The sequence below is a fragment of the Anabrus simplex genome, chromosome 2, assembly GCF_040414725.1.
Source record: "Anabrus simplex isolate iqAnaSimp1 chromosome 2, ASM4041472v1, whole genome shotgun sequence".
In the NCBI taxonomy this organism is placed as follows: Eukaryota; Metazoa; Arthropoda; class Insecta; order Orthoptera; family Tettigoniidae; genus Anabrus; species Anabrus simplex.
In genome coordinates, this window is record NC_090266.1 from 146737560 (window position 1) to 146750844 (window position 13285).

The following is a 13285-nucleotide window of genomic DNA, read 5'->3' on the forward strand; positions in this document are numbered from 1 at the left end:
TCTTGAGCAAATGCCAATCTCTTCTTTTTGTTCACTGAGCTGGTAAATGGCTTCCTCCTCGAGCTTCCTGCATAATATCCAGCTCTATGAAGAGTTCTACGAATGATCTTAGGATGTACCTGTTTACCATGGTACTCCTGAAGATCTGCTGAAATTTCAGAAGATGGTATTTTCAGAGTATTTTGCATTGTCCTATTTACCGTCTTCTCTTCTCTCAGAGTGAGCTTCCAGGGACGTCAACTTCTTTCTTTATTTATCAATTTTTTTGAAGTTTTGTACTTCTTAATGATACTGCACACCGTATATCTGCTTCGTTTAATGATTTGTGCAATCTTCGCGTATGATTTGCCTTCTTCATGCAGAGTTACCATTATTTTTGTTTCTTCCATTGTACTTTCCTTCCTAATTTTCCCCATTCCATCTTGAATCACCAGTATCCACTTCTAATATAAACACGGCTCGTAACTGTGTTCACTCCTCAATGTTCAAGCCAGAACTGATGTATCCTACTCTTTTCTGTGGATAGCTTTCATCGGTGTGTGTAGACTTCTGTTCAGGCATATCACCACAGTCCGGCCTTATTTTCTTCATCTCTTCATGTATGATCAAGATTTTACTGTATGTATTTTAGCGTATGTAAGCATAATGTATCGTTTCAATTCATGATGGATCGAACAACGTACGCAGTTTGCTACCGTGCCTATCTTATACCGACTAATGGGTCAATGGCCCTCTCTGTGAACACTTACAGTATATCCATCTGTGTATCTGTCAAAATGTTTTCACAGCTTTTCATTCTTTATATAAACACAAATTTCCAATAAACCTTAAAAAGAAATTAAACGAAGCTCTTATGATGCCACATTTGGGCTATTGTGATGCCGCTTTCTATTCCGTAAGACCACAATTTTCCTTAAGGCTACAGCGCGCTCAAAATGCGTAAGTTATGTGAGATATAAATGCAATTTAAGAAAATTTGACCACGTGTCACCACCCTTTCTAGAAATAGAGTGGTGGCGACTCCATATTCGTCGTAATCATCATACTTTGTCTCTCCTTCACCGAGTTCTTACGACATCTTCCCCATCTGACCTTTCCATTACTTCTCAAATGTTCATGACAGAGATAAGGGCTCAAACATCAAACCTGCTCGTCATTCCTCACCATCGAACTGCCGCATAGGCCTATAACAACTCATTCTTTGTGCTTGCCGCACGAGAATGGAACCGCTTACCGGATGACGTCAGAGGAATGCCAGCGGCAGTATCATTTAAAAGAGCGTTAAGAGCTACAACATGATACGAGTGAACTGTGCAATTCTGGTCTTTCATTGAACTATATCATTACTAGCTATTATTATTATTATTATTATTATTATTATTATTATTATTATTATTATTATTATTATTATTAGTAGTAGTAGTAGTAGTAGTAGTAGTAGCGAATTCTCCCAATATTGGAAGACGTTAAGCAAATAACTCAATCAATTCTTCTGTGGGATCTTCTTGTTTTTCAAATAGGTTTCCTTCCTTTCCGAGAAGGCTTGTTTACGTTCTTACGAACACTTTGGTCTGTACTGTTTTTCTTGGGGTTGCTCTGATGAAACTTCACAGTTGTTTAATTTGTGTCTAATTATTTCTCTTTCTAGGATGTCTGTTGAACTTCACTTTCGAGGTCCTTTCGAATTTCATTAGGTCAGGGTGTTGAATCCTTGAGCGAGGTTACATAATCTATTATCCTTTTTGTCAATCGATTTTCTGGTAATCTCGTCAGATGGCCGGAGAATTTCATTCGTATTTTTTTAATATCACTTTCGATGTTTGAGAACATTTTTGTTGTTTTGATTGATTGCAGCCAGTGACCTTGGGTGTATATTGCTCCTAAGATTTTCCTAATGATCTTTCTCTCTTCTTTTTTGATTTCCTCAAGTTCTTGCTTTCTGTTGAATGCCAATATTTCATTTCCGTAAAGGACTGTTGGGTTTATGCCTGTGTTGTAATGCCGAATTATTGTTTGTCTTGACATGGATTTTTTGTGGTAGATGTTTTGGACTAACCCTAATGCTCTTTTAATTTCTTGGCGACGAGTTTGTTGTGAGATCTTTTTAAGGCCTGTCCGTTCGGTAAATTCTCCGAGGTATTTAAAGTAAGGGACTCTGTAAATTTTACCATATTTTGTTCTCAGGATCTTGATATCTGTCTTTAAAGAAAATAATTTAGTTTTCTCGAATGATATTTGTAGTCCCACTTTTTCTGCACTCTCTTTAAGTATCCAGAGCTGTTTAATGGCAGTCTCCTCATCCTGTGTTAGTATCGTCAGATCAACTGCAAAAGCGAGGTATTGTATGTAGAGGTTATCTTTGGGAAAACCCAGTCCGATTGGCTTCCAAAACTCACATTTCTTGAGTTCTTTCTCCCATTCTTCCATAACCTTGTCTAGGAGGACGTTGAACAGAATAGGAGAAAGTCTATCACTTTGTCTCTCGCCTGTTTGAATGTCGAAGGGTTCTGAGATTTCCCACATAAAATACACTTTAGATTTCGTGCCAGTCAGTGTTTGTTTTATGTTCTCGAGTTTTGGAATCTAGTCCCCTTTCTTCTAGAATTTGGATGAGTGAGGACCTGTCGATCGAATCGTAAGCCTTTTTGAAATTTACAAATGTGCGTACGAGTGGTTTTTGTCTGAGAGCTCGCATTTTGAGTATGGTTTTGTGGTAAAAAATTTGTTCGGGGCATGACCTATTTGGTCTGAATCGTGCTTGATATTCAGCTAACTTGGGTTCTAATTGCGTTTGTGTTCTTTGCAAGAGACATGCTGATAAAATTTTGTAGGTGACAGATACAAGAGGGATCCCTCTATAATTATTTACATCCGATTTGTCATCTTTTTTATATAGTGGATGGATTAGAGCAATCTTCCAATCATCCTGGGGCTATTCAGTTTGCCAAATGTTTTGAAATATTTGTGTAATTTCTTTGAGTGAATTTGGGCCTAAATTTTTCAAAAATTCAGCTACAACTTCGTCCTCGCCTGATGCTTTGCTGTTTTGGGGTTTCTTGATGTCTTCTTGTGTTGGTGGTGACGAATTTTCTAGTGTGATTTCTGGCTGTCTTTTCGGGAATCTCTCTGTAGGTTCTGGACAATTTAAAACGTGTGAAAAATACGTTGCTATTTCCTGGCAATTTTCTTCATTTTTAAGGCCAGTTTAGCATATTGTTTCCGAAAGCAAGGGATCTGTGCAGAAAACCCTTCAATTTGGTTCGCGAAGGTCTTGTAAAAATGGTGTGTTTAGTAATTTTTGAAATTGTCTTCAATTGACTTCAGTTGATCGTTGATATATTTCCATTTATTTTGTCTTAGAATCTTAGATTGTTGTTTTCGAACTTCGAGAATTTTGTTCTGTGTTTCTTCTGATTTGTTGCAATTGTAGTTTTGAAATGCCTTTTTCCTTTCTTCTAATAAGCTTTCACATTCTTGATTCCACCAAGGGTGTTTTGGTTTCGTGTAAAGGGGGATGAGATCTGACGCCGTTTTGATGATCTTAGTTTGAAATTTCTCCCAATTCTCTGCAGGTTATTCTTCCCATTGTTCTCTTATTTTGTAGTCTTTGATTTTGTGTAGATCAAATTTTGGGATCACCGGCGTTTTCCTTTTTAATTTTCTTTTGAGTGTGAATTTAAATTTGATCCTGGTTTAATAATGATCCGAATCGATGTTAGCACCTCTGCGTACTTGCACATCGTGAATTTCCTTTTGGCAATCGTGTGATGTTGGCACATGATCAATCTGAAATTCTCCTAACTGGTGGATGGGTGATCGCCATGTCTTTTGTTTTTGGGATTTTTCTGGAGTGAAGTTGACATAATTTTCAAGTCGTTTTGTTGGCACGACCCAATGAGACGTGTGCCATTCTTATCGGTGAATCGGTGTGCCGGATAGTCTCTCACTGCCTTCTTGTATTTGCGTTCCCTGCCAATTTTGTGCATTGAAATCTTCGAGTAGAATTTCACATCGTATTTTGGGACTTTGGCTCTCTCTGTTTCAAGTTATTCCCATAATCCTTCCCTTTCTTCGTGGTCCTTGTTATTGTCATCATTTGTTGGTGCATGGGCATTAATAAAGGTGTAGCTTTTGTTGGTGTGTCCGATTCTTAAAGTCACCTCTTTTACGGACTCTAAAACTTTTTTGTTTACAATGAAGGCTTTACCAAATAGTGCTGCTCCTTTGCCAATTTTATTGTTTGTTCCACTTCTGAAGATTGTGTAGTAATTGGGAAGATGCATAATTTTCAAAAATACTTTTTTTGAAAAGTACACCAATGAAATAGTACGTAAACGTATTACAATGAGGTAAGTTGCCTTGTTTTCTACCATTTAAAAAATGTTCAAAAGTGCTTTTCCGCAAGGCGAGTGAAACGGCCTCTGACGTAAGCGGCGCGCTGTGACGTCACAATCCAGTACCGCATGCAGCTCTACCAGCCATTGTGCATCAACCGTTACTAAAAGCCGATTGTTTATTATTCGTGATCGCGAATAACTTCAAAATGACAGAAGAAAGGTTCAAAACAGCACAGTCAGACAATCTATCATGTGTAGATGTCATCATTCTTGAAAAATAGTGACTTTTATGGCCGCAGAAATTCGCGGATAAAAAGCAAGTTTGTAAGTGGCATCTTTAAAATACGTGCAATGTGTTGCAATTCATAGTATTAGGATAACAACGAACCTGGATAGAAATCACATCACTTTCAACATTTCCTTCTAGACTGATTCCCATATTAAAGAATAACATTATATTTTCGGGCTTTCAGCATTAGTAAAGTAAGAAATCGGATTTCAGTACTAACATAAACATATAGGTAGCATTATAGTACTAGTCCGCCTCTGTGGTGTAGTGGTTAATGTGAATAGCTGCCACCCCCGGAGGCCCGGTTTCGATTCCTGGCTCTGCCATGTAAGTTGAAAACAAATAGTACGAGGACTGGATCGGTGTCTACTCAGCCTCGGGAGGTCAACTGAGTAGAGGGGTTTCGAATCCCACCTCAGCCATCCTCGAAGTGGTTTCTCGTATTTTCCCACTTCTCCTCCAGGCACCTAAGGCCACGGCCGTTTCCTTCCCTCTTCCTTGTCTATCCCTTCCGATCTTCCCATCCTCCAACAAGGCCCCTGTTGAGCATAGCAGGTGATGCCGCCTGGGAGAGGTAATGACCCTCCTCACCAGTTGTATCATCATACCCAAAGTCTCACGCTCCAGGACACTGCCATTAAAGCGGTAGAGGTGAAATCCCTCGCTGAGTGCGAGGGAAAAGCCAAATCTGAAGTATAAACTGATTAAGAAAGAAAGAAAGAAAGAAAGAAGGAAAGAAAGAAAGAAAGATCATAGTACTATAGGTCTATAATCTATCATTCCCGAAAAAATATATATTTATGGTTGGGGCAACTGGCCTACCCACTTCCGGGTCCCATGAAAGAGAAACATTAAATATCTTGGTGGAGGGAAAAAGTTAAAGATAAATATGACTTCATCTAGTTTTCACAAGTCGGGCTGAGTGGTTCAGGCGGTTAAGGCGCTGGCCTTCTGACCCCAACTTGGCAGGTTCGATCCTGGTTCAGTCTGGTGGTAGTTGAAGGTGCTCAAATACGTCAGCCTCGTGTCGGTAGATTTACTGGCACGTAAAAGAACTCCTGCAGGACTAAATTCCTGCACATCGGCGTCTCCGAAAACCGTAGAAGTAGTTAGCGGGCGTAATGCCAATAACATTAATTACATTTGGCTTTTAACAAGCCGAGCATATCACGCAAGAAAAGTGTCTTGGTGACATTTTAGTCGTTCAATACAGGAATGTCTTTGGGTACTGTGACTTTTACTTTTTTTTTTGCTTTACATCGCACAGTCACAGATAGGTCTTGTGGTGGGACAGGAAAGGCCTAGGAATGGGAAGGAAGCGGCCGTGGCCTTAATTAAGGTACAGCCCCAGCATTTGCCTGGTGTGAAAAAATGGGAAACTACGGAAAACCATCTTCAGGGCTGCCGACAGTGGGGTCCGAACCCACTATCTTCCGGATGCGAACTCACAGCTGCGTGCTCCTAACCGCACGGCCAACTCGCCCGGTATTTTTATCCTTCGGTTTATTGACTTGGCTTGTATACCCTAAAACTTAGGCTAAGTTGGATAATATTTTAAACACCAACATAACTATTTTCACCTGTGTGCAATTATGTTATTTATTTCACTAATATTATGGTAATTATTATAATTGAGCAATGTTAACTTATAAGACCCCAACAGACAAGCATTGGTTTTGTGTAGAGATACGGTATATATTTGTTAAATTCACGTTGTTTTCTTTCATGACGTACACACCTATTTTTTGTTGTAGAGTATTTAGCTATAGTCTAAATTTCTTTACAAATGTGAGCTCTTCAATAAAGACATACATAACTGTCGCATGACAAGATAAATCGGTATAATTTGAGCTGTCAATATGGTTCATAATCCCTTTGGTTTATAACCTAGACATGGATCACCCAAAACATAGGTTAGGTTTGGAGAATACTTTAATAATCAGCATTAATTAATGCACTGTTTATTACTTTCATATTCCAAGATGTAAATGAAACATTTAACTAAAGCTCCATACATTAAAATTCAAAGTGTTACCACTAGAACAGCTGACATGGAAAAGTGATTGAAAAATCAAACATATTCAACTTACGTTAAAATGATCTTTAAAAAAATAAACTGTAGACTTTTCCGATATATCACCAGTATTTCACCGGCTCGCTAGAATCCATTTCTCCCTAGTTTTAGCGTCTTTGGAACATTTATAAACAATTTGTTTGGGATGGTATGCGATGTGCTATTGCTTATCGGAACTATACACCATTTATAAGTTTTCTGCCTCACTGTCTGCGCAGGATTCATTTTAAGTCTAAAATATACCACTCAGATTATTATTCAATGTATAGACTTCGAATTTAACCAAACCAGACACTAACATAAAGTAGAAATACGCTAAGTGTATCCTACTTCTCACAGCACACTATGTGTTATTTCGTCTGATAATTCAGTCAACCTGTACGATGATGTCAGACCAATGAGATCGCGTACTTGCGTGACGTGACATTTTCGTACTTTAATTTAGATTTTTATCATGTTTGGAATTATTATTTGTACATTATGATCACATTTGTGAATTCTGCGTGAAATTTTGAATCAGATTAGCATATTTTTAATTAAAACCCCGGATCATGCATGTTCCCTATTGTAGTCTATTGTTTCTGAATCTGTGAAACGTGTTTCTTGCAGGGCCAGAATTCGGATTTTCTGCTTCATAAGTTATGTTGTGAGAGTGAATAGTTTTCCTGTTTGAATCAGTGTCTGAATGTTGAAGGTGCCAATGTAAGTGTGTGTTTTGCGTGGAAGTTTACCAGAGCACTCCGACTTGCTCTCTCTTAGAAATCCAAGCTCCCCATAATCCGCATGCTTGGTTGCCACTTCGACGTGGGTGAATCGTCCACCTGGGGTAATGTTGTCTTTACTTATACGAGTCATGATTGCTTGTAATCAATCTTCTAGCTTTCGCTAATGGTGTAGAACCAGCGATTGTTAGTTCCGGGAGCATTTTGACAGCCGCACCTCTGGTAAACAGACGTTTACCACTTTGCCGCTTGCTGCAAGTCAGACGCGAAGTGGTATTGAATAGGTTCTTCCGCCCTCTCTGCCATTGGGATATACCCTTTTCTGTCGTCGAGGCCGTTAACCATTTTTCTCTTTATCTCAGGTGATCCGCGAGTGCTTATTTGGCTAAGCCTTATTCACGGCTGTTCTGCATATCGTCGCTGCCGGGACAAAACCTCCTATGTGAAATCTTTTAGCTTAGAACTTTGGCTGGTAAGGTTCTGTCATCTAAGGTGCAATATTGTGTGCATATTGTCAAGGCATTCTCGCTCTTCATAATGTGTGTGCTGCGGGTCAGTATATCTCCAAGAATATTACCACATGGGATATCTTACCGAAACTCACGCAGGATTGTGCTAAGCTCTTACTCAGTTCGGAGCTAAACCCCCAAGCAAAGTAACTCTCTGGATTATTATTATTATTATTATTATTATTATTATTATTATTATTATTATTATTATTATTATTATTATTATTATTATTATTAGGGTCTATTATTATTATTATTATTTCTGTTGTATGTATGTCTCACTGGGGTGGAATTTTATTTCAGCTATATATATTTTGATTGCGCCAATTGCCACATATGGACTGGACATTATATGGGATAAATTGGGTCTGGCTGAGCTGAAGACAATTGAAGCAGTCAAGTCGCGCTTCCTGAAAGCTACACTGGGAATATCAAAATACACAAAATCAAGGCTTGCATATGAGCTTGCAAAGGAAACCTTCTTCATCGAGGACCTCCGAATGAAGCGAGGGTTTCCATCCACAGATGCTTGGGAAAAATTAATGCAGGACAGAGTGAAGAAGAGGGAAGAAATCTGGCTCGATTTCTACTCAATGGAGGCAATGATGAATAGAACATAGACAAAGACTAATCAAGACATGCGCCATTTCGTTAACTCGATGGCGGTCCATGGGTATCACCATAAACTGTGCAACACCGAGTACTTCCATGACCCCGGTGAAACCTGTGTTTGCAAGCTGCGCAATGAGCATTGCAGTCGATATCACGTAATCACATGCGAAAACGGGGATTATCTGTTGTGAACTTTTGTAATAGTGAGAAGTGACACTACATATGGCAAAATTTCTTTATACAATGCACAATTTGTGTGCTGTATCTTTATTAATCATTATTATTATTATGATTGTGTTTAATTGTTTTATCTAGAATTATGACTGTAATGTATACTAATTAGTTTAGTGCAAGAGAAGGCCCAATGGCCTTAACTACGCCAATAAAGACATTTATCTAATCTGTCTCTTTATCTTTGTACACATCAATTCTAACCACATCAGGAATTCACTCGTTCTTCTTGAATCAATTCCTTGTTATTGGTAAAATGTTTTCCACAACATGACCGCGTAATTTAACACCACACAACTTCACCAGATACATTCCCCCGCTTCTTTGTGTACCGGTACCGATTCTTTATTAAACTCGGTTGGCTTTATTGGTTATAAACATTTTACGAGTAGATGTGTTCTATTTGAAAGCACTGGTACGAATGACAACTATGACTTGAGTTCCCCCTCAAAGAGTGGAGGAACCAGGTTTTGGTCAAGGTGTGGCTGGTTATCGGGCTCGGAAGAAACGCTACATAACCTGCAGTACAAATAGTGGAAATATTTATACTAAAATGACCCCCACCTATTGCTAAGACTACAAAAGAATCGTGTTGGTGATACTTGAAACCAATTAGAGTAAGTTATAGGGCCTATAGTACATAAAATTTCCAAACATCTTGACTTACTGACTTGACTTTCCAACAGTTAAAAATGTATAACATCTACAATACATCGCGCAACTCAGTGAAAGCAGGCGACGTAAATCATATTAGATGCGAGAGCTCAGGAAAAAGTTACAGAGGTCTAGTAGCACAATTTTAGGTTCTAGATGAAATTTCATAATTTTTTATGCGGTCCTAAACTTTTGACCGGAACTGTGGGCTCATGCGTCCTGTTAAATTTGACTGGCTATTTTCTCATGAAGTAAGGGCCAATGGAACATACCGTCAGAAACTTATCCGCTTACTTTTGGCGTAAAATAACCTCCCGTTTGGCCTTCTCTTGCTAGTTTGCACCCGCGACCCTACCAGGCTATTTGTCATAATCCTGAAAATGATAATCCACAGCCTGTTTCCAGTCACTTGACCGACTCAGAAATGGAATGAATGAAGCTACAATGTAGCGGCGAGGATAGGAATTGCGCCGGCTGTCGAAGCCTGTCGCACTCATCTGGGGCAATTATTATTATTATTATTATTATTATTATTATTATTATTATTATTATTATTAACAAATGCATCGCAATTGGGAAATATCCCGATGTCAATGGTCACTTACGACAGTGTGATAATAAGCTAAAGTTAAAACATAATAACCCAACAACAACAACAACAAAAGTACAACAAGCAATTCCATGGAAAGAAAATATTACAGGAAATACTACTAGTTCAACATTCTAAATCCAGCATCTTCAGATATAAATTCACACACAACGTAAATGCTTAACGTTACGGCTTACAGTACTATAGGTTGAGGTTACTAATAGCTTACCATTACAAGTCGATGGCTTTCTCTTAAAACCTCGTATGTCCCAACACTCTTCCTGCCCATTATATTCCCTAAGACTGGTCACATATTTATATGCAGTCCATCAGAATAAGTTTCGTTGTGTTCATTTTCCTGTGCCAGGGTGTAAAAAAAATGAACCTTAAATACGTTGAACTGAAAGAGTGCGTAAATTCGCCGTGCAAATAACGCCCCTACAGATCAGAATAGGAAAATGAACAAAGAAAAATTATTCTCATGGACTGCAAGTAAAACCGTGGCTGGGAGGCGTGACCAGTCTTAAGGAATGTAATGGGTAGGAAGAGCATTGGGACATACGAGGTTTTAAAAGAAAGCCATCGAAGTGATAATAAAGTGAAGTTAAAGCCTAACTACCCAACAGCACCACTACAACAACTAGAGAACACAGGGAAAAGCGGAATACCCTGAGAAAACCCTGTCGCGCCTCCGCTTTGTCCAGCACATATCTCACATACAGTGACCGGGATTTGAACCACGGAACCCAGCGGTGAGAGGCAAGCGCCCTGCCGCCTGAGCCAGGGAAGCTATACTGTCATAATACTACTGATGAATAATGTCGAGGTTTTCTACACATTCCATAACGTGTAATCAGGACTTAACCTGTTTTTTCCCTTCTTTAATTTGTAATTTTTGGAGATTTTTCATCCTGGAGGTGAGGATATACACCCTAACCTCCATCCCCACCCTCAGATAAGCTGCATTGTTGCCTCTTCTTGGCACCCGAGAAGATTTGAATCGATACATTCTTCACGCTAATGAATGCAAGGACTATGTCTTTCTCAGATGTCATGGCCACTTTTTTCGCTTAATCGCTACCCAAACTACAAATCTACGCATCACTTAATCGTAAGTTACCATCCTCCACGCAGCGAGGAACGTGGTGGCCGAGTGGAATAATCACAGGCCTCTCACCAAAGCTGCCACGATTCGAATCCAGGTCAGTGTAGGCTATGTGGGATTTCTGAAACGAAAATCTTGTTGCTGTGGTTCCGATTCCACGTCAAACTGGAGGACCCGTGGCTATCAATATCAAAAGTCACGCTGAACTACAAGTTTGCCTGCTTACACACACCGAGAATAACTAGATCTACAGGAGGACGATGGCTACGTTGTTCTCAGTCTTCAGATGAAGAAGAGAAAGAAATCAATTCTTATGACTTGCCTGACAGGCTGTCAGGATCAAATTTTCAGTATGCTCCAGGTAACTGAAAACTGCTACGAGAGGAGCAGATAGTTATGTTTATGTTGGAAGACTATGGGGTCAAGGGTAAATTATTAAAATTAATCGAAGGCAATTATGTGGGCAATTGGGCTGTAGTAAGTATTGATGGTGTCTGGCCCAGCGGTGTAGGGGGCAACACGTCCGCCTGTCACCCGGTGGCCTCGGGTTCGATTCCCGGCCGAGTCTCTGGTTTATAGTTGTAAAGATTAATATTCCTGGCCTGGGGACTGGGTGTTTGTGACGTCTTCCTTTCCTCACACCCAACACTCCACACTACCGCTATTCCAATTAGGCCTACAGGCAGGTTCATATAATATGGTGCTAGTAGGGGCAAAAGGTCCACATGGGTCGACGCCGCGAAAAATAGCATTAAAACAAAGTATTGATGGTAGATTGAGATCTTGGTTCAAGGTATTTACATTGGTTAGACAAGGCTGTAATCCTTCACCTTTGTTGTTCATAGTTTACACGGACCATCTGCTGAAAGGTATGAAGTAGCAGGGAGGGATTCAGTTAGGTGGAAATTTAATACGCAGTTTGGCCTGTGCTAAAGGCTTGGTCTTAATGGCAAATAATTCCAAAAGATTGCATTCGAATATCTCGTAACTTGATGATGGGTGCAATGAATAGGCCTATGATGTGAAATTTAGCCTTACCAAGACTAAATTGATGTCAGTAGATAAGAAAAGAGGAATGAACGTCAGACTGGGGACAGAAGGCTGGAACTGGTATAAGTAGTCTATTTAGGATGTGTGTTCTCGCAGAATGTTCAGCTCCCTGTCGAAACTATATTTACGTAAGTCTGTTTACAGGCCAACTTTGCTTCACTTGAGTGAAAGCTGGGTGGACTCAGGATATCCTGTTCATAGGTTAAAAGTAACAGACATGAAAGTGGCGAGAATGATTGCTGGTACAAACAGGTAGGAACAATGGCAGGAGAGTACTTGGAATGAAGAGATAAAATCTAAGTTAATTAGGGAATGAACACGATGAATGAAGCTGTACTCATAAACCGGCTCCGGTGATGGGATCATGCGAGGCGAATAGAGAGGGATAGGTTACCTAGGAGAATAACTGACTCTGTTATGGAGGGTAAGAGAAGTAGAGGGAGACCTAGACGACCATGGTTATACTCAGTCTCTAGCGATTTATGGATAATAGGGATAGAACTAAATTAGGCCACAAACAACTATTTTATCTACACATTGAGGATTGTGGCGGCAGTTAGTACGTTCACAGAGGCTTGCAGACTGAACGCTGAAATACATAACAGTCTATAACGAAGGTGACTGTAAGTATGTATGCATGCTTGACAAGGACGTATAGTGCTCTTATGAGACTAATGAAGAAGCAGACGACTACAGGCCTCTGAGGAACGCTGTCGAACAATTTAACTAATCGATTTGGTTTTGCTAATCAGTCTTCGTCTTGCTCGTAATGTTAGGAAGGCTGCATGGAGGATTCTAATCCAGAACACAAAGAAACATCAAGGGAAGAGGGCCATGTATTGAGCCCTTCAACCAATCAGGGGGCGGACTTTGTTTCCGAACAAAGCAGCTGGTCCCTAAACCACTTAGAGCGGCCCCTTCTCCCCCACCACAGCGAGCGAACCCTCGGCGGTCGCGCCATCTTGTCAAGCAACTGCAGGTCAACTTCTGCTGCCCTGGCTTTCTTTTGAGGCGAGGGCTTCACCGGAGATGGGTTCACTCACTTCTTCTCTCCACGTTCCAACGAAATAAATGTTTTCACAGCTCATCTTCATTGGTGCGGCTAATATTTAA

At 39.9% G+C, this 13285-nt stretch overlaps 1 protein-coding gene across 1 annotated transcript; it reads right to left on the reverse strand.

The window, feature by feature from the left end:
- Positions 1-1695: 1695 nt before the first annotated feature.
- Positions 1696-2523, reverse strand: LOC137498445 (uncharacterized). Its single transcript, XM_068225949.1, has one exon. The coding sequence runs from the start codon at positions 2521-2523 to the stop codon at positions 1696-1698; it is 828 nt and encodes a 275-aa protein (XP_068082050.1).
- Positions 2524-13285: the final 10762 nt, after the last annotated feature.